Consider the following 23,032-nt stretch of genomic DNA (forward strand, 5'->3'; position numbering starts at 1 on the left):
CAATGCCAGATTTAAGTTTGCTGATGACACCACTGTCCTTGGGCAAAGCAGCACATAGGAGGGAGATTAGACATAGCTGACTGGTGCCCACAACAACAACTCTCATTCAACGTCAGCAAGACCAGGGAGCTGAGGAAACCGATGTCCAAGAGCCTGTCCTCATTGGAGGATCAGAGGTGAAGAGGGTCAGCAACTTCAAATTCCTTAGTGTTATCATTTCAGAGGATCTGTTCTGGGTCCAGCATATCATGCAGTGCCATTACAAAGTACAAAGAAACGCCTCCACTTCCTTAGAAGTTTGCGAAGATTTGGTATCTAAAACTTTGACAAACTCCTATAGATGTGAGGTGAAGAGTATATTGACTGGTTGCATCAAGACCTAGAATGGAAACACCGATGTACAGAAAAAGCCTACCAGAAGTAGTGGATACAGCCCAAGCCATCATGGATAAACCCCTCAACCAGCAAGTTCTTAAACCAATGGGGATAACTTCACTCAATTTCACTCACACCATCACTGAACAGTTCACACAAATTATGGACACACTTTCAAGAACTCTATCTCATGTTCTCAATATTTATTGCTTATTTATTATTCTTTTTCTTTTCACATTTGCACAGTTTGTTGTCTTTTGCACATTGGTTATTTGTCCTTCTTGGGTTGTTTCTATTGCATTTCTTGTATTTTCTGTGAATGCCCGCAAGAAAATGAACCTCAGATTATATATGGGTAACATATACATACACTTTGATAATAAATTTACTCTGTACTTTGCTCCATCATCTGAGCCACCACTGACTGCCATCCTCCTACAAACTTATTTTAAACATCTCCATGATCTGTACCCTGCATTGTTCCAAAGACAACCTTAATAGAAGCCTGTATAATCAATTCGGGTCTACTTCCATAAAATGCCTTAGTGCAAAAAAAAAGCAGCAAATAAGATTTAGTTTCATGAGTGGAACCTAAAAAAGCCAAGGTAAAAAGCAAGCTGTTATACTTCAGGATGAGTCATATTTAAAACTCAGCCTTTTCTGCTGGTGACAAACTATTAAAAAAAAGTATAAACTAGCCTGAATCCAGGTTCTGGTGATCAAAAGCAAGACAGTTGACATTACTAGAAAAAAATAGTAAATTGGGTCAGCAAGAAAACTTTTTCAGATGACATTGCGTTTGTATATTATTTACTCAGCATAAAAACTCACTGAGTTTTAAATGAATTCAGTCTGATCCATATTTCTAGCATGCATGCATCGACTGCAAACATTCAATCCTAATCCTAACAAATAGCTTCAATGTTGTGCTCTTTAGAGATGGAGGGTTTGGTTGACGCAAGGTGGCAGGTTTAATCCAAGTTAGGTTGTTTCATATTGAATATGCAGCATGCAAAGTGTGGGATCAAATAAAAAAAACAGATCTAAAACAAAAATTACCTGCAGGGAACTGCATGTGATAAATAACAAAAACTAATTTCAAATTGCATCCTCTCAGCCAAATCAATTAATTCAACTTTAAATATTTCAATTATTTAAGAGTTTAAAAGTGTAACTAACAGTGAAGCTGGGGAAATTCAATAAACAGAAAAGGTTAGAATTTGATGGAGGATCTTAAACTTGAAACACAAACTTTCTCCTTCCACTGATGTTGCCTACCTAATCGGAGTCTGTGCAGCATTGAACTTTCTTATTTATACCAAAGCTAAGAATATGACTCTACATCATGCCCCTCTACCAGTGTTGTGATCTGGTTAGCTTATGTAAAGCAGTTGTATTTGCAGGGCTCTGCACTCAGGATCGAACCATTTACGACCCACATGTACTGATCAGTTTGCTAAGCATGTTGCTGTAATTCAGGTAAGAGCATTATGCTTCAGGGTGGAAATTGGCACAACCTGCAGTCAGCAATATCCAAACCAGTGGGTTACCGAATAACAATGTTATGATTCTTTCTACTATCAGATCTTTGCCCGAGATCCGATGCAGACCCCTGGATTAGAATTTTATTTAATAGTAGTCTAGTCATGTCACAAACATAATGCAGCCATTATTTTATTCCTTATTGGAATCACTTAATCCAAAATTCTCTTTATAAATACTGTTGTACACATTTTTTGAGCAAAGTAGTTCCAATAGGCAGAAAAGTTATAGGGAATTCTTCAAATGGCAAGCTTTTACATGACACATAGAACTTCTAAACTGAGATTTGCAATTTGTGTCTGCCTGTGTGGCTATGTCACATGATTGCTTCTCTATATCAGCCTGGCTTAAGCTGAAGGTGGCATTCTGGTTATTCATCTCAACAGTTGGTTACCATAAACATTCAGCAGAAACAACATTCCAGCAATGGTTTCAGGCTTCATTTGAAATAGTCTGGGTGTCTAATGGGATTAATAGTTCTCACCTTAAAAGAACTGCTGCTTCACCATATCCTCTATTACAACATAACAAAACAATTAAGCTTAATAATGCAATACCCAGTACACTGCATATTGTAACCCATATTAAAGAATGTGGGCACACAGGCAAAGTAATAATCAAATTTAAACTCTGCCTCTGAATGAAAGGACACATTTCTTTCACATTGGCAGCAGAGATCATTGTACAACTCTGTTGCTCATGGAGACATTGCCAAAGTAAATTAACTATAAAATCAGAGTAGCTATTTCATCAGTGGCCCTTCATTACTGAAGTGGGAAAAACCTAGCTTCCACCCCAGATAGAAAATAATACAATAATTCGGCATTACATTTACAATGTTCTGAGTAAAGATGCACAAAACACAAGTGATTTAATATCAGAATCAATTTGCTTAAGTCTATAATCCTGGAAACATTCTGCAACAAAATTTATTGAATTCTGAGGAGGTAACCAAGCATAGAGACTGTGGATAGTAGACAGTCTACATGGATGTAATAATACATCCATGTATACATATGGGTCTTTGACAAAGTCCCACATGGTAGGCTGGTTCAGAGGTTGGAGACCATGGGATATAGGGCAAGCTAGCAAATAGGATTCCAAAGTGGCTTGGTGATAGGAGGCACAGGGTGGTGATGGAGGGTTTCTTATCTGATTGGAAGTCTCAAGTTACTGGTGTACTAAAAAGATTGGTTCTGGGACTTTATGTTTATGATATACATTACAATTTAGACATGAATGTAGGGGTATAAGTGAGTTAGCAGATGACAAAATTGGTATTGGGGATAATGACTGAAGTTGTCCCAGACTACAGCAGGAAAAGATCAGATGGAAAATTGGGTAGAGTTTTGTTCCAGGTGCAAAGTGATACATTTTGGGAAGGCAAATAACAGTAGGATACAATGACTGGTAGCACCCAAGTATTAATGAACAGAGGGACCTTGGTGTAGAAGTCCATAAATCTACGAAAGTGACAACAGTGGCAACGTAGGTGGTTAAGTTTTACTTCTTTAATGAGGTCAACATCGTTCATAGAAATATAAACAATTTTCCAATACATTAAAATTTGTAACTGCAATAGCTGACATAACACATTTGGGAGAGGTAGTCTCAAAGTCTTGACAGCTAAATAATGTGCACAAGAAACTACCTAGTATTGTAACTTGGGGTGGGAGAAAGAGGGTTGGGGTTAAATTGTTTCGCTGCTTGACCAATGAATAGTGGGAGAGGGAGAGTGTGTGTGCAAGAGACAGTGATGACAATGTAGAAGAGATTCTCTCGAAAACATACAGATGCCATAAATTGTAAGGATTGTTATCTGGTTATATCCATGATTTCTGGATAAATATTACCGCAAACAAGTGGAGGAATATACTACATCTATTGTAAATACATTGGATAACTCCAGATTACAGTATAGCACAGGTGATGTGAACTCCAGCTCTGTTTGATTCAGTCCAATTAATGTTAAGACTGCTATTTCTGTCTATGAACTCTCATTATCTTTTGTGGTCTAAATGAAAACCTACAATGTCTTACCCATTATTACCCATAGGTTTGCTTCTAAATAAATCATCGCCATCCCGGAGAGCGCTTTTAGTGAAAAGGAAGTTTAGAGGCTAGCACAAAGGCAAACATTTCAATGCAAATGATTCTTCACATTAACTTCACTTCAACCACTTGACATCAAGGGAACACCAAGTTTCAGAGGATAAGTTATACGGAGAAAACATTGTTAATTCATATCTACATGACATCTTTAATGTAAAACGAAGTTCAAAATATCTCTCAAATTATAAAATCAAAAACCAGTATCTAAACGAAATTGAGGATGATTGAATTTAAAAAAGGTGGCAAGACAAAAGGGAGCATAGATTTGTAAGAATTAAAAGGAGCATGTCCTGGTTAATATTAATTTTAGGAAATCCCCCTCTCATCTCTGGAGACCATGAATTATAAGATACTTCTATTGTTTAATGTGTCAAAACCTCATGGGTATCATGCTGCTCAGTAAAAAATGCCGAGTATCAATTCCTATGAAAACACACATTCCTTGATGCCAATTGACATTGCATAATGCAAATATGAAAATTCCAAAGGCCAAACTCGCTCACAAGGAGACAATCTATAATCCAAATGATCCCTATTGCAAAAGGTAGGAAAGTTTTCTTTCCCAACTAACTCCTGCAGCAGATTGCTGCTTCAAATTAGGCAGCATTACTTTTGTAACGGGAAATTTGAATTACTTTTTTGTTCAGATTTTCAATACACTATTCTCATTTCACAGTACTCATTAGTACATCAATTTGAAAATGCAGCATATTATTTTTCTTTAAATATCAAGTTCTATGAAATTTATGCATTCACTAAATGACTTACTAATTTAATAGAAACATTACGACGTACTTAGGAGAATAAAATCTTATACAAAAAATATTGTAAAACAAATTTCAATGGTGCAACATAGGCATAGAGTGGAAAACAGCTAAAGCTTTAAGCTGGCCTTACCCCCTTCCTCATTTTGAAATCCAGCAAGGATTCGAATGTCATCATGTCTATGTCGAGACACACTGGCAGAACTGGTAGAATGCAATCCGTATGAGGCAGAATTGCCCCGATCCCTGGCCAAAGGATACTTTAAATTGTCTTGATCGGCTGTAGCAATGTCAATCCTAAAGTGTCAAAAACAATAAAAATGTGTGAACAGGTACAGTAGTGGTTATAATACTGCCTTGCAATTAAGAAAGTAAGTTTTTTTAAAATAACTAATTTTGAACTTGGTCATTTTAAAATAAAACCACTGTAAATATCCAATGGAGAAGAACATCCAAGGAGCACAAGAAGCCATGCAACCTCTCATTTGGTTGCCAAATCAAATCATTTCATATATTCAGGAGAACTGGAATATAAACAAAGGAAGCAATGCTGAGCCAATATGCAAGTAATACAAATAAAGCAATAGTCAGTCTACATATGGAGAATCGTGAGCAGTTTTGGACCCCTTATCCAAGGGAGAATGTGCTGACATCGGAGAGTTTCCAGAGAAGGTTCACTGGAGTGATCAAAGGAATGAATGGGTTAATGTATGAGAAGTGTTTGATGGCTCTGGGCCAGAATACGCTGTTTTTTTTTGAAATAATGAGGTAGGATCTAATTGAAACCAATTAAATATTGAAAGCCCTAGATCGAGTGGACATGGAGAAGATATTTCCTCTAGTGGAGGAGTCTAGGACCAAGTTTAATTATCATTCAACTATACATGAATATAGCCAGTGAGATAATGTTTCCTTGGGGCCATGGCGCAAAGCACACTACCAACAGTACACTGCACATCGCATAAATAGCACGTCGTTATGATTTCAGTAAAAGAGAGTGAAAATAATAATATATAGCCCAGTTTCCTGCATAGCATGACTAGATTGATGGCAGAGGGTATAGCTTCAGCATACAAGGACATCCATTCAGAATAGTAATGAGAAGGTATTTGTTCAGCCAAAGGGTGGTGAATTCATTGCCACAGATGGCTCTAGAGACCAAGTAGTAGGTTCTTGATTAGTAAGGGTATCAAAGGTAACAAAGGGAAGGCAGGAGAATAGGGTTGATATGGAAAATAAACCAGTTAGGATCAAATGGTGAACCAGAATTGATGGATCGAATGGCCTAATCTTGCTTGTATGTCTTATAATCACAAATGATCTGACTGCAACCTCAACTCAATATTCAAAGACTATTTCCAATCTTTACAGATCAGCTAAATTTGATGATCCAAATTCCCTTTTTTTCTTGATAACCAACTTCCATGTGCCATCAGCAAGCTTAGCAGCCTATCAATCTTTTTATGCGAGTCACTTATATGTACGCGGAAAAACCAGAGCCTCAGCAATGATCCCTTAATATACTGTGCCAACCAGAAAGAGACCTATTTACGCCTACTCAGTTTCTGTTAGCCTGCTCATCTTCTGTCATTTCTTACACTATGAACTATTAATTTCTTCAATAAACACTTTCAAATACTTTCTGGAAATCTAAGTACAGTGTACCCACCTATTCTCCATTATTCACCGCAAATTACTTCTTCAAAAAAATAAATTAGTCAAACAATTTCCCTTTCACAAATTACAAATTTGTCTTAAAGTACACATCTACTAACATCTTAAATAATAATTTCTATCAATTACCCAATGATAGTTGCTGTTTTGATTTTCCTTTTTGAATAAAGGAGTTACATTTACTATTCCCAACCTAATAGAACCTTCCTCAAGTTTGGAAATTTGGAAAATTATACCACAATGCATCAACCACAGTATCTCAGTTACTTTTTTTTTTATAAAAAAGAGACCCAAATTACCAAACTTGCAATATTGATCCAATAATTGGCATAATACCTCTGCTGTAGCCATTACAATTTTCCCCAAGAGCTCCTCAGTTCCAAATTTGAAATTACAGCTATTTTATGGATATTCCTTGCATTAACAAGCTAAAGATTGATACAAAATATTCAATCCATCTGCCAGCTAATGAATGCAAAGCTTTCATTAACCTCTACTTGGTCGACAAGTTTAAAGATCCATCTGCAGAACCATCAAGCTGCCCAATATAGTAAGCATTTTGGGCATAACATTACAACAGGTAGTGCAGCTAACACACAACTCCATCATACCATTTTCCTTCAGTTTACTCCCTTGGAAATTGACTACTCAAGTGGTTTGGGGCATGTGTATGTGCATGAAAATGTTTAATAGACAAGTGCAAGAGAACAAGTTACAGGGACAAAATGAAATGGATTGACAGGATGGCTGACTGTGGCACATAATAAATGGGCCTAATGACAACATTCTACATTATTCACATTTGAAATCATCCTGTTCATTTGTGGCCTTTAGAATCTACACTGTATCACAATAATAAAAAAATTTTAGAGATTTGATCATAGCGTCACCAAAATAGCGCTACAAGTGCTTACCAATTGACTTTCATCTGTACTGCAATTGCAATTGTTCTATTGAGGTTCATCTTTTAATGCTCTTTTAATCTTTTAATTCTATCATAATTTCCTGTTTTTTCTTAAAAAAGCAGCATTATTTATTTGCTATCCAGAAAGGTTTCATTTTTTGATGGAATTAAGTTATATCTTCTATTTTTTTTTTAAAAAAGTTAGCCATAGCATGGCAAAAGCAAAAGCAGCTGAATTGTGTACTCCAGCTATTTCTGATAGGAGGGCACATAATTTCCAGCCAATTTTCTGGGAGATGGCCCAATGAAAAGAAAATAATCAAAGTAAACAGTAGACCCGCCAGTCACCCATGGGAAACACTAAAGTTTGTGAAAAGCCTTTTGAAAACCTTTGGCACTGTGATCTCACTGATGAATAGGACAATTTCAAATATGAATGCATTTAAAACTTCCCTATAACATGCATTATCCTGAGTCTTTGCTATATTTTATGCAACCAGAATCTGAAGTACTGTAAATTGTCAGTCAAAAATAATTGCTTATTAAATGAATTATTGCACCCTGTGATAGAACACTCCAACTACCTTGATGCAACTGTTGTCTTCTCTTCTTGCTTGCAGCTGATCAACCAAATGCAAGGAACCATTTTTTGTGGCAGTGATAAATACCATAAGAGTGAAATTCCACAAAAATCAGGTAAATAATTTACACAAGAGTTACAAAGAAAATACATCTACTCCATTAAAGGATCTTCATCCTACTTAGAAATTCATTACCTACATAAAAGCTACCAGGTTTTAGTGAAGTATGTACCTTTCACCAACTGATGCAAATATCAATTAACACATTGATCACCCCCACGTTTTAGCTATTCTGTTGCACTAATCAAATTAGCTTACCTATAATCACCCAGAGCCACTACAATGTCCCATTTAGTTATACCAAAGCTACACATGCAACTACATCCCTCTTGCAAATAATCAACTATCCACTTCTGGAAATCATTTTGTCAAAGTGTGGCTCACCTCTCCCTCTTCTCTGCAAAGTATAATCTTTATTCCCAACCATGCACATTAACTACATAGGGCAGTGCCTTCATTACTACACCAAGTAACTTCTGAGTATTTTATCCTTCATTCCACTGAGTTCTATACTATCATGTTGAAGCACTATTCCATCAGTAACCCTGCACACATAGGTTAAATAATCCTATGCACCCATAAAGTTTCAAGAGGTTTAAAGATATTGAGAAATTCACTACATAAAAGATACCAGGTTTTACAGAACTGTGGACCTTTTCAAATTGCTACATACAAGGCCACTGAAAATTCCTTACTATAAATGATTTGATAACATTGGCACATGCAACAGACCATTTAAAGAGATAAAGATTCTTTATTTGTCACATCTACATTGAAACGTACATAGAAATGCATCATTTGGATCAAAGTCCGCAAGTGTTGCCTCGTTGTGTCCACAAGTGCATGCCTATGTTTTTGGCATGCTATGTCAACAACATGGCATGCCAACAACTCACTAACCCTAATCGTACGTTTCTAGAATGTGGGAAGTAACTGAAGAAACTACAAACACCAGGTTAACTTTATTAACTGATTATTTGGTAATAAAAGGTGGCAATGTCATTAAATCTGGTCACAATTCAATTTGAAAATGAGGTAAAATCTGAAGAATTGTACATAGTGATTTTTACGATAGAATGAAATCTTAACTTACCATAATGGACCTTTATAAAGCGATTGAGCAATTAAACTTATTTAGTAACAACGGATGGCTTCTTTTCCATCAAGTTAAAGAACCTATTAAGACTGTTTTCTCATTTGACAATCAGACAGCTTTACATTACGATTTATAGGTTCCACTTTTGCTCTTCATAATTAATTCAAAGTATTTTGCTAAGAATTGAGCTTGTCTTATCTAGATTACTTCCACTAACATATCCAAGCCCTTGCTTCTGAAATACTTCTCACTTGTACCGTAAAGAAATCGTATAGACCTTGCGAGTCAGTTTTGAGACTAGTAAGTTCCTGTTTTAAAAATGACTCACGAAGAAAGTGACTTCCTCCCAAATTTGAGGGAGATATCCTGAAAATTTCAAACTTACTTTCCAAAATTCAGGATTGAAGATGAACAATGCAAGTAAATAGCACTGCTTTTTAAACATCCTTTACCACCAAAACCAAGCTTGTTCAATTTGATTTTAAAGAACTATTTGCTACATTTAAAGACTCCAGTAAATGCAAGTATTAGTTCCTGGTTATGACAGAGCAAAGTCAGCTGTGCACAAAGCAAACCAACTAATGCCTCCTGAATACTGAAGATAAAGCCCGACTCAGTCATACATGGCAGTATTGTTTAAAACAAAATTGGAATCACACCATTATGCATAATCTGCCTAATTAATATACAGCTGGTGGAAGACTAATAAGGAGCCACAATAAAAGTACTTTGACAGTACATTTTCTTAAAAAAATGGCCAATCTTTGAAATTTTCCAGTAATCAAAACTACCTAAGATTTTAAACTAAAATTTAAAAAGTATTTAAAGCTTATTAAAAAAGCAGATTAAAGCCTTGTATTGAGCAATATGTTATGCTACTTTTAAACTAATTCTCAGACTGAAATTTTATCTTTGGCAATCAAAGTTTTGGTTAACAACTTGAAGATTTAGCAACACATAAATAGTTCATGAATGTTTTTACAGTTCTCCAAAGCAAACACAAAAGATGATAAAGTTTTATTTGGCCATTAATACCTCATTAACGTTTCCCTTTGCACTTTTCAGACTCTCATTTTCAAAAAAAGGGTATAGGTCCATTAGCTTCTATAGAAGTGGATAAGATTAGAATATATCCAGTCAGAACATTCTAATGCTTAATAACAGCCCAGGATCCACTGGAGGCAGCTTTGCATCTCCTTGCACCAAAGCAATTTGTCATTACCCAGCCTTTGCAAGCAGCAACTTTCACTGAGATCTAACAGACTATTCAAAATAAGAGCCCAGTTATGAGCACCATTTTGAATACAAGATCTTAAGAATGCATGCAAATTTGAACAAATATTTGGATTACATTACTAATCACCGACTTCAAAGAGACTAGAAGAGAATAAAATCTTGGATTATGGCTAACCATTTTGTGATTATGACTTAAAAAATACCACCCACTGATGACTTTGGCAAAAGCAGTACCTAGATATGCAGTCAGTCCATTCTTCAGAATCCACACTTCCACAAGGATGTCAATGTCATATGATCTCCACATGCCAATCAACAAACTTTGAACAAACCAAGGATGAAAAAGTACTATTTTTGCCAAGTGAAATAAACTCCAAAACACATACCACATTAAGGAAAATGAACAAGAACTGTAAAACTATTAAAAAGAGGAAAATTAAAATCTGCACACAAAACTAATTTTCTTAGGGTCAGAAAAGATGCAAAACAGCAATGATAAAGTATATATTTTTTAAACTCTTTAAAAGCATAAGTCAGGGTTCCCCAATTAGTTTACCACAAGGGCCAAATGATGTCAAGGATCCCAAGCCAAGGGCCAAAACGGTTCTTTTCATTGCGCTGGTAAGGGTGGTGGGTGCTAGTAGTAGTAATAATAATAAGTGAGCGGTGACATTGAGAACCTATCTGGTTCCTATCGCTCTCTCTCTCTCTCTGTCTCACACAGACCACACACACACACACACACGGTAGTCTTCAGCACTTATCTTGCACACAAAGAGTTTTGGTAGTACTGCCTTTTCCATCGTTTTTGTTCTCTCATTTAATCTATTTGTTCTTTTTAATTAAGCTATGTAGCATTTGAAGTATGAAGTGTAGCTATAAATGAAATGATCAATATTATTGTTGTTGTAGTAATATTATTATACCACAATAAGATTGACAAATCCTGAGTGAATCAATTTATTTTTGTCCAATCAGTGAGAGAAGTGACAGCAATGGGATGAGGCAATCCTTCTGATGTTGGGCATGTATTCTGTTGTGGCAATCCTGAGGCACTGGCCAAGATGTGCAATGGAGAGTCTGTTTCTGTCCTGGTTCTTGATAGAATTCATTGAAGAAATCAATGACTCACACATGTATGTAGAGGGGAACGGTGTGAGTAGGAGCAATGCAATAGCTCTCGTGTTTTTGAATTGAGCCTGGGGAATCATGTTGATCCAAAAGGTACTCACCCCAACGTCCTTGTGTTGTGCTTTGAGCAAATCAAATGTTCCCATTTCCAAGACCTCCATCTGAAGAGTTGCCTCATCTATGGAAGGCAGCAGCCTTTTGGCCTCTGCAGTCCACTGGCCGTCAGCCGAAACAGAGAACGGCTGTGTCAAGAAGAGGAGAATGTCACCTGAGAGTTTAGGGGAGCTTTCAAATCTTTATTTCTGCCAGGCTTGTCACGAAATGCTTCATCACTGGATCCTCCCGCATTTCATTCTTCTCGCAATGCTCCCGCAGACGTGGAAAATGCAATTTTCTCCTGTGAATGTCTCTCTCCAAGAGATTCAGCTTTGACTGGAAAGCAGTAGGTCGCGCACTCTACGGTCAAGAGTATGGTGTGGGATGAGGTTAAAATAAATTAGAGCAGCGTGCCTTTATTTACATGTTATGATGGGTGCATTCACGTAAGTGCCAATCGGTTGGCGCAGTCCAGACATTTGGTTCTCACGGTCTGGACCTGCCCTGCGGTCTGCCTATTGGGGTTGTCTGCAGTAAGTGAAAGGAGAATTAGGTGATTCAGCTCACCAAGACATTTGATCATAGATGATTCATTACAACTTCTCAACCCCACTCTCCTGGTAACTTCTGACACCCTCACTAATCAAAAAACTATCAAACTCCTTTTTATAGATACCTGATGATTTGACCTCCACAGCCATCTGTGGCAATGAACTCCACAAATGTCCCTGTCTAAAGAAATTCCTCAGTTCAGTTCCAAAGGGATGGTCTTTTACTGAGACTGACTCCTCTGGTCTTGGAACTCTCCCTTGACATTTTTTTTCCCCACACACACTCTATCCAGGCCTTTCAATTTACAGCAGATTTTAATGTAAATGCCTCCCCCCCCCCCCATTCCCCATCCTTTAAACTCCAGTGAATACAGGTCTAGAGCTGTCAAATGTTCCTCATACATTAACTCTCATCTCCAGGATCATATGTCTAAACCTCATCTAGACCTTCTCCAATGCCAACACATTCTTCCTTAGATTATGGGGCCCAAAACTGCTCACAACTCTTCAAATGTGGCTGACGCCTTAAAAAGTCCCAGCATTATATACTTGTACTCTTGAAGTGAATTGCTAATACTGTATTGCATTTGCTTTCCTTCAACTCTTCAGGGAATTTTGCACTAGGACTCTCAAGTCCCTTTGCACCTACCATTTCTGAACTCTCTCACCATTTAGAAAATAACCTATGCTTTCATTCCTCCTATCAAAGTGCATGACAATATAGTTCATTACTTTCTACCCTACTTAAAGAAGTAGAGCATAGAATATACAGGGTATCTTACAGGTACTAAATACATGCTGTCACAAAAATATTCTTCTCTGAAGATTACACTAGAGAAGGTTGTAAGATACCATACCAAAAGCAGCAGTAAATCACCCAAATTTCTACAAATGACCAGGTATACATCATAATCTGATTTCACCTCTGTATAATGATGGCAAACACCAGTTATCCTTGTCATCCTTGTTAATCGAAAACTGCAAAATGAAAATCAGCACTAAATACAAAATGAATTGTCACTTCATCTTGTTCCCATTGCCTTTCTCCAAATTAGTTATTAAAAACTGGTAGACAGCTGAAAGAATTTGCAGCATTAACAAAGACAGCAAGGGAAAGTGTTTTTTTAATATAAAAAAGTTGAAATTTACACTGAATAATCAGAAGCAAATAATCAAGACTTTTTTTGTATAGCTGGATGGTCATGTAATAGATTTTTAGTCAGAATTGTATATCCGGTCAGAGATTCAACATGCTCCAATTGGCTTGAAATCACACTTGATTCCTGAAACTAATGAAACCAAAACAATCAAGTAAACATAGAACAAAATTCCTCAACTAGCAAAATGGTAATCTGCTAAATTTAGCCAATGTCAGCTAATCAAAAGTACACAAAAACAAACAAATCCTGGGTATTCTTCAATAGTCTTTTTATACAAAAAAAGTATTGATGTAAAGATCGGTAGTGCACTGCCATTATATCCTTGACAAAATTTACTGAGCAGGATTTGACTGAACACATGTTCTGGCTAAATAGTAAGATAAATGAGGACATGAGGTAACATTCGGATTTAGTCAGTATCATTAAGCTACATTGGGAAAAATTGCAAATTTTCACATCACAATTGCCAATAACCGGCAACTAACCCAGCAAACAGACAACCCTCAAAGAACCAGATATTGGTTTCATCATCACTTTCAGTCTATTACTGTAAGAGTAGGTGTATAGGATTTTGCTCTACCTCTCCCACCCTCTTTCTCTTCAAAAGGGCTTCTTAGTAAATTGCAAGCAAGTTAGAGGCAGGCACTGTTACCTGTAGTGCTGGCCAGAGTGGATGGGAAGATTTCATTACAAAGCCTCAAAATTAGAACAAGGTGATTCAGGCTAGATAGAGAAGGTTGCCCAACATCAAGGATTCTTTGATAGATTTTCTAAAGTAGATCAGCAAGAGAGACAATTCAAAATAAGAATCAATGGGGCCCCTTGATTACAATCCCATCAGCTAATTGTATGATCGATTTGAGATTATGATTAGCAGCCTGGCAAGACCAGCACTAACTGGATGAAACACTAAGATTAATAAAACAGTCCAAAAGCTCTTATAAAACAGAGTTGTCAAAGACTGATATTGGAAGCTAACAATTCATGAGACTTGTTGTTTAAACAACTAAATGCAAGCACTTTTCCTTAGAATTGGTTGAAAAGATAAATAGTTTCCAGCCCAATTTACTAAACTGCTACACTAAGCATTTATCAGATGTACCAAAAGACATTGGAATAGAATTAAGCTATTCAGCCCATTGAGAGTCATGGCTCATTTATTTTTCCCCTCACCCCATTCTGCTGCCTTCTTCCCACAACCTTTGATACTTTTCCTAATCAATAATGATCAACCTCCACTTTAAATATAACCAATGATTTTGCACTCACTGCCCTTATGGTAATACTTGAAGATGTGGGTATTTTTTTTTAAAAAGCAGAACATTACAGCTCTGATCCAATGGTTATCAACATGGTAAGATAACCAAGAAGCTCACAGTTTGAAGCTGCTACTTTGTGTGTCACCTATGGCTCAGTATTCTCAAACATATTAAAGATATTTTTCCCCCAGTATGGTACTTCAACTCAATTTCAAGATACATCCCGGTTAAGGGTTTTGCACACAGAAATACCACCACTCCTATGAAATATTAAACAAGACCAATCAAGCCTATCAATTTATTTGCAAGAAAATGAATGGAACTCTTGAAGAGGAGAAGGAATTCTAGGCCATTCTTTATCCATAGCTTTTTCAAGGAGGAATATTTGGTCATTATTACAATCACAGATTCTACAGACGCTGGAAATCCAGAGCAACACACAAAATACTGAAGGAACTCAACAGGTTAGGCAGCATCCATGGAAATAAATAAGCAGTCAATGTTTCATGTGAGACCCTTTATCAGGACTGGAAAGGAGAAAGATGCCAGAATAAATTCGAATGAGAGGAAGGAGGACAAGCTAGAAAGTGATAGGTGCAGCCAGGTGGGTTGTGGAGTGGGGAAATGAAGTAAGAAGCTGGAAAATGATAGGTGAAAGTAGTAAGGGCTGGAGAAGGAAGTATCTGATAGGAGAGGAGCGTGGACCATGGGAGAAAGAGAAGGGGGAGGGGTACCATGGGGAGGTGACAGGCAGGTGAGGAGATGAGGCAAAATGACAGAGTGGAGAATTGAAGGAAGAGGGAGAGTAAAAATTACAGAATGTTAGAGAAATCGATGTTCATGGCATCATATTGGAGGTTACCTGGGCAGAATTTGACGTGTTGTTCCCCCAACCCGAGAGCAGCTTCATCATGGCAGAAGAGGTGGCCATGGACTAGCATGTCAGAATGGGAATAGGGATAGGGATTAAAATGGTTTGCAACTGGTAAGTTCCTGTTTTTTGCGGATGGAGCAGAGATGCTCATTCTTTATTGGGTCTCACAATATAGAGGAGGCTGCATCGGGAGCACCAAATACAGCAGACAATTCCATCAGATTTGGAGGTAAAATCTTACAAAGCCATTTATGTAAACTGGTCTTAGAAACTGGCTTCCCCATCTCCTGTATAACATTAACAACTAAAAAAAATACTTTTGATGCAATGGCCATGAAAGATACAAAACAAATTAAAAAAAAACTTTCCTTCAGCACCTATAATGATGTCCACAGCTATGAAATTACAAAATGTATCATGAGAGTCAAGAAACAGGTTGGACTGGTTTCGCTGTGGGGAAGGCATGGATTTTCATGGTGACCTTTAAAAAGAGTTTGTTTTTTAAAAACAGGAGGGAAAAAAAACCATATAAAGAACCACCAGCAAAGCTAACAGACAAAAAAATTGGGAAAGGTGATCAAAAATGATTAGAGGCAGATTTAATAAAAACAATGATATGAAACTTAAAGATTTAGGATCCAATTCCAGTGCACATGGTCTAAATGACCAAAGGAGCTGATAATGCCAGTGGTAGGGTAGGAGGGACAACAAACTGAATTGTTTTGGAGGACCAGAGGAAGATCTAGATACAAGGCTATTAAAGATATACAAATGCAAGGGCTGATTTTTGACTTACGTTTAAGAGATCCAGGAGTAATGCTAACCTGAATTCACATGACTAGTGGGCAACTGAGTGCTTGGTGTAGGAAAAGGATGGAGTTTTAAAAAGTAACAAAAGTGATGGGGGTCGTGTGGCAGTGGACAAAGGTTGTGCTTTTTCTTCTTGTCTCTGAATGATGACACAAAGCACACCAGGTGGGTATGATATGTGTTTGGGGCAGTGGAGGTGGTGGAGGCGGAGACATAGTGGAATGAAAGGGCTGGGGGTGGGAGGGATGAAGAATTCTGGAGGTCTTATTGCAACTGCAGAAGAACAAGTCATTGTTCTCCTGCTTCATTTTGTGTTATTTTGCATTCAATAATGAAAGTAAGAGCTCTCTAGGATAAAGCATGCATGGGATTGTAGGAACATTCTAATATCTTCTGACTCTGTTGCAACTTCAAGTTCTGTTCTAAATCTCTCTCCAAGATACTGTTCATCATAAAGAGCAACATAAACTGCAGTTTCTGAATACAAAAGATACTGCAGATGCTGAAGTCTAGCACAAAAGTAAGAATGCTGAAACAAGTCTGGAAGCAGTTTCCACAAGTTGACATTCGGGTCGGGACTGTATCAGGACATGGAGAAAGTAGTAAGATTGCCAGTATGTTGCTGGAACTGACAATCTAGAAAATCAACTTTGCTCCTCTCTTCAAACATTGCCCCGCTGCTTAATATTTTCAGCATTTGTTATTTGTTGTTCCTTCCTCTTCTGCAATCACCAACTGGTTGAAGTTAGCACGAAAGAGTAAAATGTACACGTTGATTTATCTTGCTTCCTCTCAATGTGATGTACTACCACTTCCACTCAGAGATGGGTGGTGTAGTCCATAACCCAGAAATAGAAGTTGCAACACACTTAGATACAAACAGCATAATATAATTATCCTCAATAAGATCATGGATAGCAAGAGCAATATTCAGTATAAAATGGAAGATACAGGGGAAGTGCAACAATGATTACTGGCTACCTGACAGATTGAGGCAGACATATTGATTAGAAGACAAAAATACACAAGGTTGTGGCCTAAAGGGATCTTGGCTGTACTATTACACAAGAACATGAAGCAGCATAGGTTAATAAGTTATTAAAACTTTAAAATGGGGTTTGTTTGTGGAATGAACAGAATTTTAAAAAAGGCCTCATGCAAAATTTGTATATAACCAGATATGCAGTATGCTAACAATCTGGTCACCCTAATTGAGAGAGCAGTTAAGATTAACAAGAATGGCATTGATTAAGAAGAGGTTGGATCTCTTCAAAAAGACTGAAGAGACTCAAATGATCTTTATAATACAAAAAAAAAGAATATGTTTTAACTTATAGGCAACAGCAAAACTGGAGTACATCAATGCAAGGATAAAACATACGGAATTCAGAAGAAACAATTAATTACAGGGAGTGGACGAGTCATTCCGCAAGTGTGCTTTAGAAAAATTTTAAATGTTAAACAAAAAGAAAGAACTCAAAGAAATTTCAGCATAAACTGTGCTAGGCCAAATGGGGTAATTTTGACATTTTCTACATAGAAAACAGAAAAAATAATTGCAAAACTCAACTCCACAAAGTAAACAGGAAGAAATTATGAAAGAACAATGGTCTGTCCAAGGGTATGGGACACTTTCAGAGGGTTCCAGTGATCTAACATGGGCAAATGCAAGCCTGCGAAAGTGCAAAATTAGGTAGAGTGTGAATTAGTAATTTGGAGACGACTGAAAAGCTAGAACAATTTATTGGCATAAAAGGGAGATGAGTAGGAAATAAAAAAAGGACCAAAAGAGAAAATTAATGGTGCGATACAGATCATACATTGAAGACAGAGGAAACAATAGAACGAACCTATCTCAAAGAGGTTAAATAACAAGAGTCAGTCATAATGCATGGAAATAAGCCATTTTGAACAATTCATTCACAGCAAGCAGTGTGCCCTGTTCCATGCACATGAGCAATTCAACTGTTCGTCTCGACACTGTCAGTGAACCAATTTCCACCACTCTCAGGTGGTACATTCCAAGTACTTAGCACTCTGTGAAACTGCACCTACTGCCTTTCTTAAAAATGTTTGCTATCCCACAGTCATCTGGTACCTCACTTGCGGCCAGCAAAGATTTCAAAATCTAAGTTATAGCCCCAACAATCTCTTCCTTTTCCTCTCATATACTCTTCACTTGTCCCTTTTTCCCCAAGTTTATGCCCTGTAGATTTATCTCCTTCTAATACGAAGAAAAGTTTTTTTTACAGTCAATGCTATCTATAATCACTGTCCCTTCACACTCTAGGGAGAACACATCTCGCTTCTCCAGTCTCTCGTAATTGAAATATTCCATGCTAGGCAATGTCTTGATTAATCTCCCCTACATACTCACTGTGGTCTGGTGACCAGAATTGTCCAGTACTCCAGCTGAGATCTGATTTTACCACAAAGATGTGAAGTTTTGGGAACCTGCCAATGTCTGGGAGCAGACAATGTTACAGTAGGAAAGGTGTTGCATGTGTTAACACGTATTAGGGAGACAAATCTTCAAGTCCTGACAAGACATTATGGGAAACTAAGAATAAACTATATTATCCCTCACTGAGATACTTACATCACTACCCTCTGATGAGGTGCTAGAAGACTGAAGGATTGTAAATTTTGTGCCTTTAAGGGCTAATTACAAGGCTTGGCAATTATAAGACATACTTACATTTGGAAAGGTAGAGGTTGATGAGGGGTAGCTAGCATAGCTTTCTATCTGCCAGTTCAGGCCCTGGGGACAACTTCAGCCCACCACTCCTACTGGGGCATAGGCTGCCAACAGCATTTCAGAGTTCTCTGTCCGGGTCCGATAGAAGGCTGATCAGCCCTGTGGCTTCTGATTTCATCATACAACTTCATACGCCTTCTAAGTGAAGATCCTCCAGCCAGGGCTGGGGCAGTCCATTGTGGAAATCCCTGGGGACTTAGCCACCCTAATTTACCTCTAGACAGCAAGCACCTCCTATTCTGGAATCTAGATACTGTCCTTATTATTTTGCTTCAGTCCTATGGACTGTGTCCATCTCCTGAGTAAATACAGATGTTAAAAAAAATCCAATTAAGCTCTCCCCAATCTCTTTCAACTCCATGTATAGATGACCATGCTGATCATCAAGTGGACCAATTTTGTCTATTGCTGTCCTTTTACTCTTAACGTATCTATGGAAGTCCTTGGAATTTTCCATCTTGTCTGCTAGAGCAACCTCATGTCTTCTTTTGGCCCTCATGATTTCTCTCTCAAGTGCTCTCTTGCATTTCTTATGCTAAATTACTTCAATTGTTCTTTGCTGACTATATCTGCAATGCACTTCCTTCTTAAAACAAGGTTTCAACGTTCCTCACATACCAAGGTTCCCTAAACCTGCACACTTCACATTTTATTCTAACAGAAACCCACACACACTGTACATTTGCACTCTCCCATTTACTAAAGGCTGATTTATACTTGTGCGTCACATCGATGCCGTAGGTACCGTGTACCCTACGCCGTAGGGTGACGTGCACCTCCTCAAAAAAGTAACTCACGCGTCACGGCAACGCAGACCGCAACAACTGTGATTGGTCCACTTGGTGGGGGGGGGGGGGGGAGAGAGGAGAATCCTTGATGACAGATGATGCTTTCTTATGGTAGAGCTCCTTATAAATGTGCCTTTTTTTTAAATATTTCGAATCTCAGTATCTTTCTCCAGAATTATCTTGAAACTAATGGAATTATGATCACTGGACTCAATGCTTGCTATTCACACTTCTGTCACCTGCTCTATCTCAATGCCTAATAGGAGATCCAGTATCACACCCTGCAGAGTTGGGACCTCTATATATCAAGGACATTTTCCAGAGCACATTTGATAAAAAGAGGGATAAGGATGAGGAATAGTTAGTAAGTTTGCAGTAAAATAGTGTTGTAGAAAGTGATAAGTATGAAGAGTTACAGGTGGATCTTGATAAGCTGGGTAGGTAGACTGCAGAATAGCTCATGGAATTTCATTCAAGCCAGTGTGAAGTGTTACATTTTGAAAGACAAATCAACAGAGTAACTTAACATAGGAATGGGTAGCATTGTAGAACTGAGAGGACTTGACAATACAAGTGTATAGTTCACTTAAAGTGGAGTTTATTTGTTTAAAGATACTACATAAAATACTCCTCATAGACCTTCAAGCCGTGCCACCAGCAATCCCTGATTGAACCCCAACTTACTCATGGGATAACGTACAATGACCGCTTAACCTACCAACCAGTATGTCATTGGACTGTGGGAGGAAACCAGAGCAGCTGGAGGAAACCCACACAATCCACCTGGGGGTGGGGGGGGGGGGGGAAGAGATTGCATATAAAATCCTTAAACTGAACTCAAAACTTTGACGCTCTGAGCTGCAAGTGTTACGCTAACTGCTGTGCTACCGTGGTACGTCACGTCAGGCGACAGGGCTGTGACAATGGCTTTTGCCTTGATGGCCTTTGTCAGTCAGGGCATCAAATACTGAATTTTGGAGTTTCTGCTGTGATTGGTGAAGTAACTTTTGGAGTAAAGTGTCAAGCTTCAGTCACCCTGGTGATTAAACAACAGTTGAAACTCAACTCTTTAGAGAGTAGAAGACTAAGGGGTGATCTCAGAAATACAGCGGATGTCAGTTACTGTTGCGCACAGGATCAGCATATTTTAGCTCAACTGAGCATCTGTTTCATGTAAATAGTTAAAAAGGTATATTAAAAAAAAACTACAGCTTAACTGAGCAGCAAATTAAGTATTTAAATGAAATACAGAATAAATTAGAACACTACCAAAACTAGGCAGTGTTGTAGCTCTAGAACTATATTAGTTCTCAAGTTATTGGCAGAGGAATTCATTCAGCATATGCTGACATGTTTTTTTGATTGACTATAAATGAACAAAATCAGCAGACACCTAGTGCTTCTGATAATTGCATCTTCCAAATTGTCATTTTAATTGTAACATTCATGATGATTGTTGATGCCTTTAAATTCTTCATAGTTCTTAACATAGAGTAGAGAAATAGTTTGATTTTGACTCCCGGCCTTTTTCTGGTATCTCCAAGCCTCAATGCTTTGAACTACAGTGAACAAAGCAGTTCTGAATTGTTGTACTGCTTACTACTTGCCAACTATCAGTAACAAAAAAATCCTGCTTTTTGAACACAAATACACGTGATGCTATTTTAAAAACTGCTCACTCTGAGCATGGTGTAGCCATAAGACCTACACATGACTGACACTAGTTAGAAATAGTTCAGCAACAGTCTCCTGTCCCAATTAAGCAGCATGGATCCCAAATAAACAAAGGGAATCCTGGATATTCTCTCAGCTTGATTTTGTTCTTGGAATTCAAGTCTACTGACTCTTGAAGGTGCAACACAGATAAATAATATGGTTACAAAGGCAAATAGGATACAAGCTTTCATTAGTCAGGGTATGGAACTGTCCCAAATAAGCGGCTGCCTCGATTAACCAATGGCCCGATTAACCAGAAGCCATTGTGAAATATTCCACATATCTACGAAGTGATTGGTAGATATGGAACCAGCTACTGAAGGGACTGATGCAAGTACATTAGATACATTTAAACTGTGTGTGAACAGGTATATGAATGACAAAGAGCTTATAGGGACATGGGCTAATGGCTGGGAAATAGAATAGCTTGAATATACACCTTGGTCAGCACGAACACATATAATAAAGGACTATTTTCAGTGTTGAAAGACTCTATAACTAAGGTTTCACGAAGTTGGAGCATAACCTCCTTGTGAATCCTATACCCCGACTAATGAAAACTTGTATCCTATTTACCTTTGTAACTACATTATTTATCTGTGGTTCACTTGCAAAGATCAAAGGCCTCTGCTGCTCAATACCACCCCCCAGACGCTACTAATCAAAATGCATGTACATCTCATTATACATCTCAAAAGACTGTATATCCCCTGATTTTATCTGAATTAAACTCCACATTCCATTTGTCAGCCTATAACATTGGCACATCAACCTCCCTTTGCAACTCAAGGCTCCTTTGAAAACAATAAACAAATCGCCAACGTTTGTGTCATCTGCAAATGCCTTGCACCTTCACATCCAAGCCATTCGTGTACATCACAAACAGCAAGAATCAAATAATTGCAAAAATCAACGCTTACCGGCGCCCTGTCTTCTATGTTTTTGGAATTTTGGAATCAGTTTCCCAACTTGCTCTGAACCTTGTCTAAAAAGTTACTCGAATCCATGTAAATTATATTTACCACCCGGTCCTCATCTACACACCTTGTTATTGCTAACAAATTCAGTCTAATTAGTCAGACAACATCAGTACTTGACAAACCCTTATTGGCTATCCCTAGATATTTCCAAATGATCATTAATCAACTTCCTTAAAATTTTTTGCCAGTAACTTCCCTACCACTGATATTAGGTTCACAGGTCTAAAGTGACCAGCCTTTGTCCTGTAGCCTTTCTTGAAAAGGTTTGCTGTCTTGCATTAAGGTTAGTAAGTTGTGGGCATACTATGTCAGTGCCGAGAGGATGCAAACATATTTCATTGTATGTTTCAGCTTATTATGACAAATAAAGCTCATCTTTATCAGATACCTCACTTGTGGCCAGTGAAGATTTGAAAATTTAATCCACAGCCCCAGCAACCATAGCAGGGTGGGATGAATCCTAGCCAGTCCTAGGGATTTATCTAATTTCAAGTCTGCCAAGGCATTGAGCATGTCTTTCTTATCAAGATAGCTTAATGTCAGTTCCAGTATAGAAGTGTAAAGG

General features: G+C 37.8%; 1 protein-coding gene across 2 annotated transcripts in view; it reads right to left on the reverse strand.

Annotated features, from left to right (window-relative positions):
* The window catches only part of smg1 (SMG1 nonsense mediated mRNA decay associated PI3K related kinase), a 145,497-nt gene that overhangs the window by 114,614 nt on the left and 7,851 nt on the right, over positions 1-23,032 (reverse strand). For both annotated transcript variants that reach the window (XM_059979383.1, XM_059979382.1), the window contains exon 2: positions 4,927-5,090. In XM_059979383.1, coding sequence (XP_059835366.1) covers positions 4,927-5,090 — 164 coding nt within the window. The remainder of the gene's footprint in view (positions 1-4,926; positions 5,091-23,032) is intronic.

Source organism: Hypanus sabinus, chromosome 9 (genome assembly GCF_030144855.1).
Source record: "Hypanus sabinus isolate sHypSab1 chromosome 9, sHypSab1.hap1, whole genome shotgun sequence".
NCBI classification, from domain to species: Eukaryota; Metazoa; Chordata; class Chondrichthyes; order Myliobatiformes; family Dasyatidae; genus Hypanus; species Hypanus sabinus.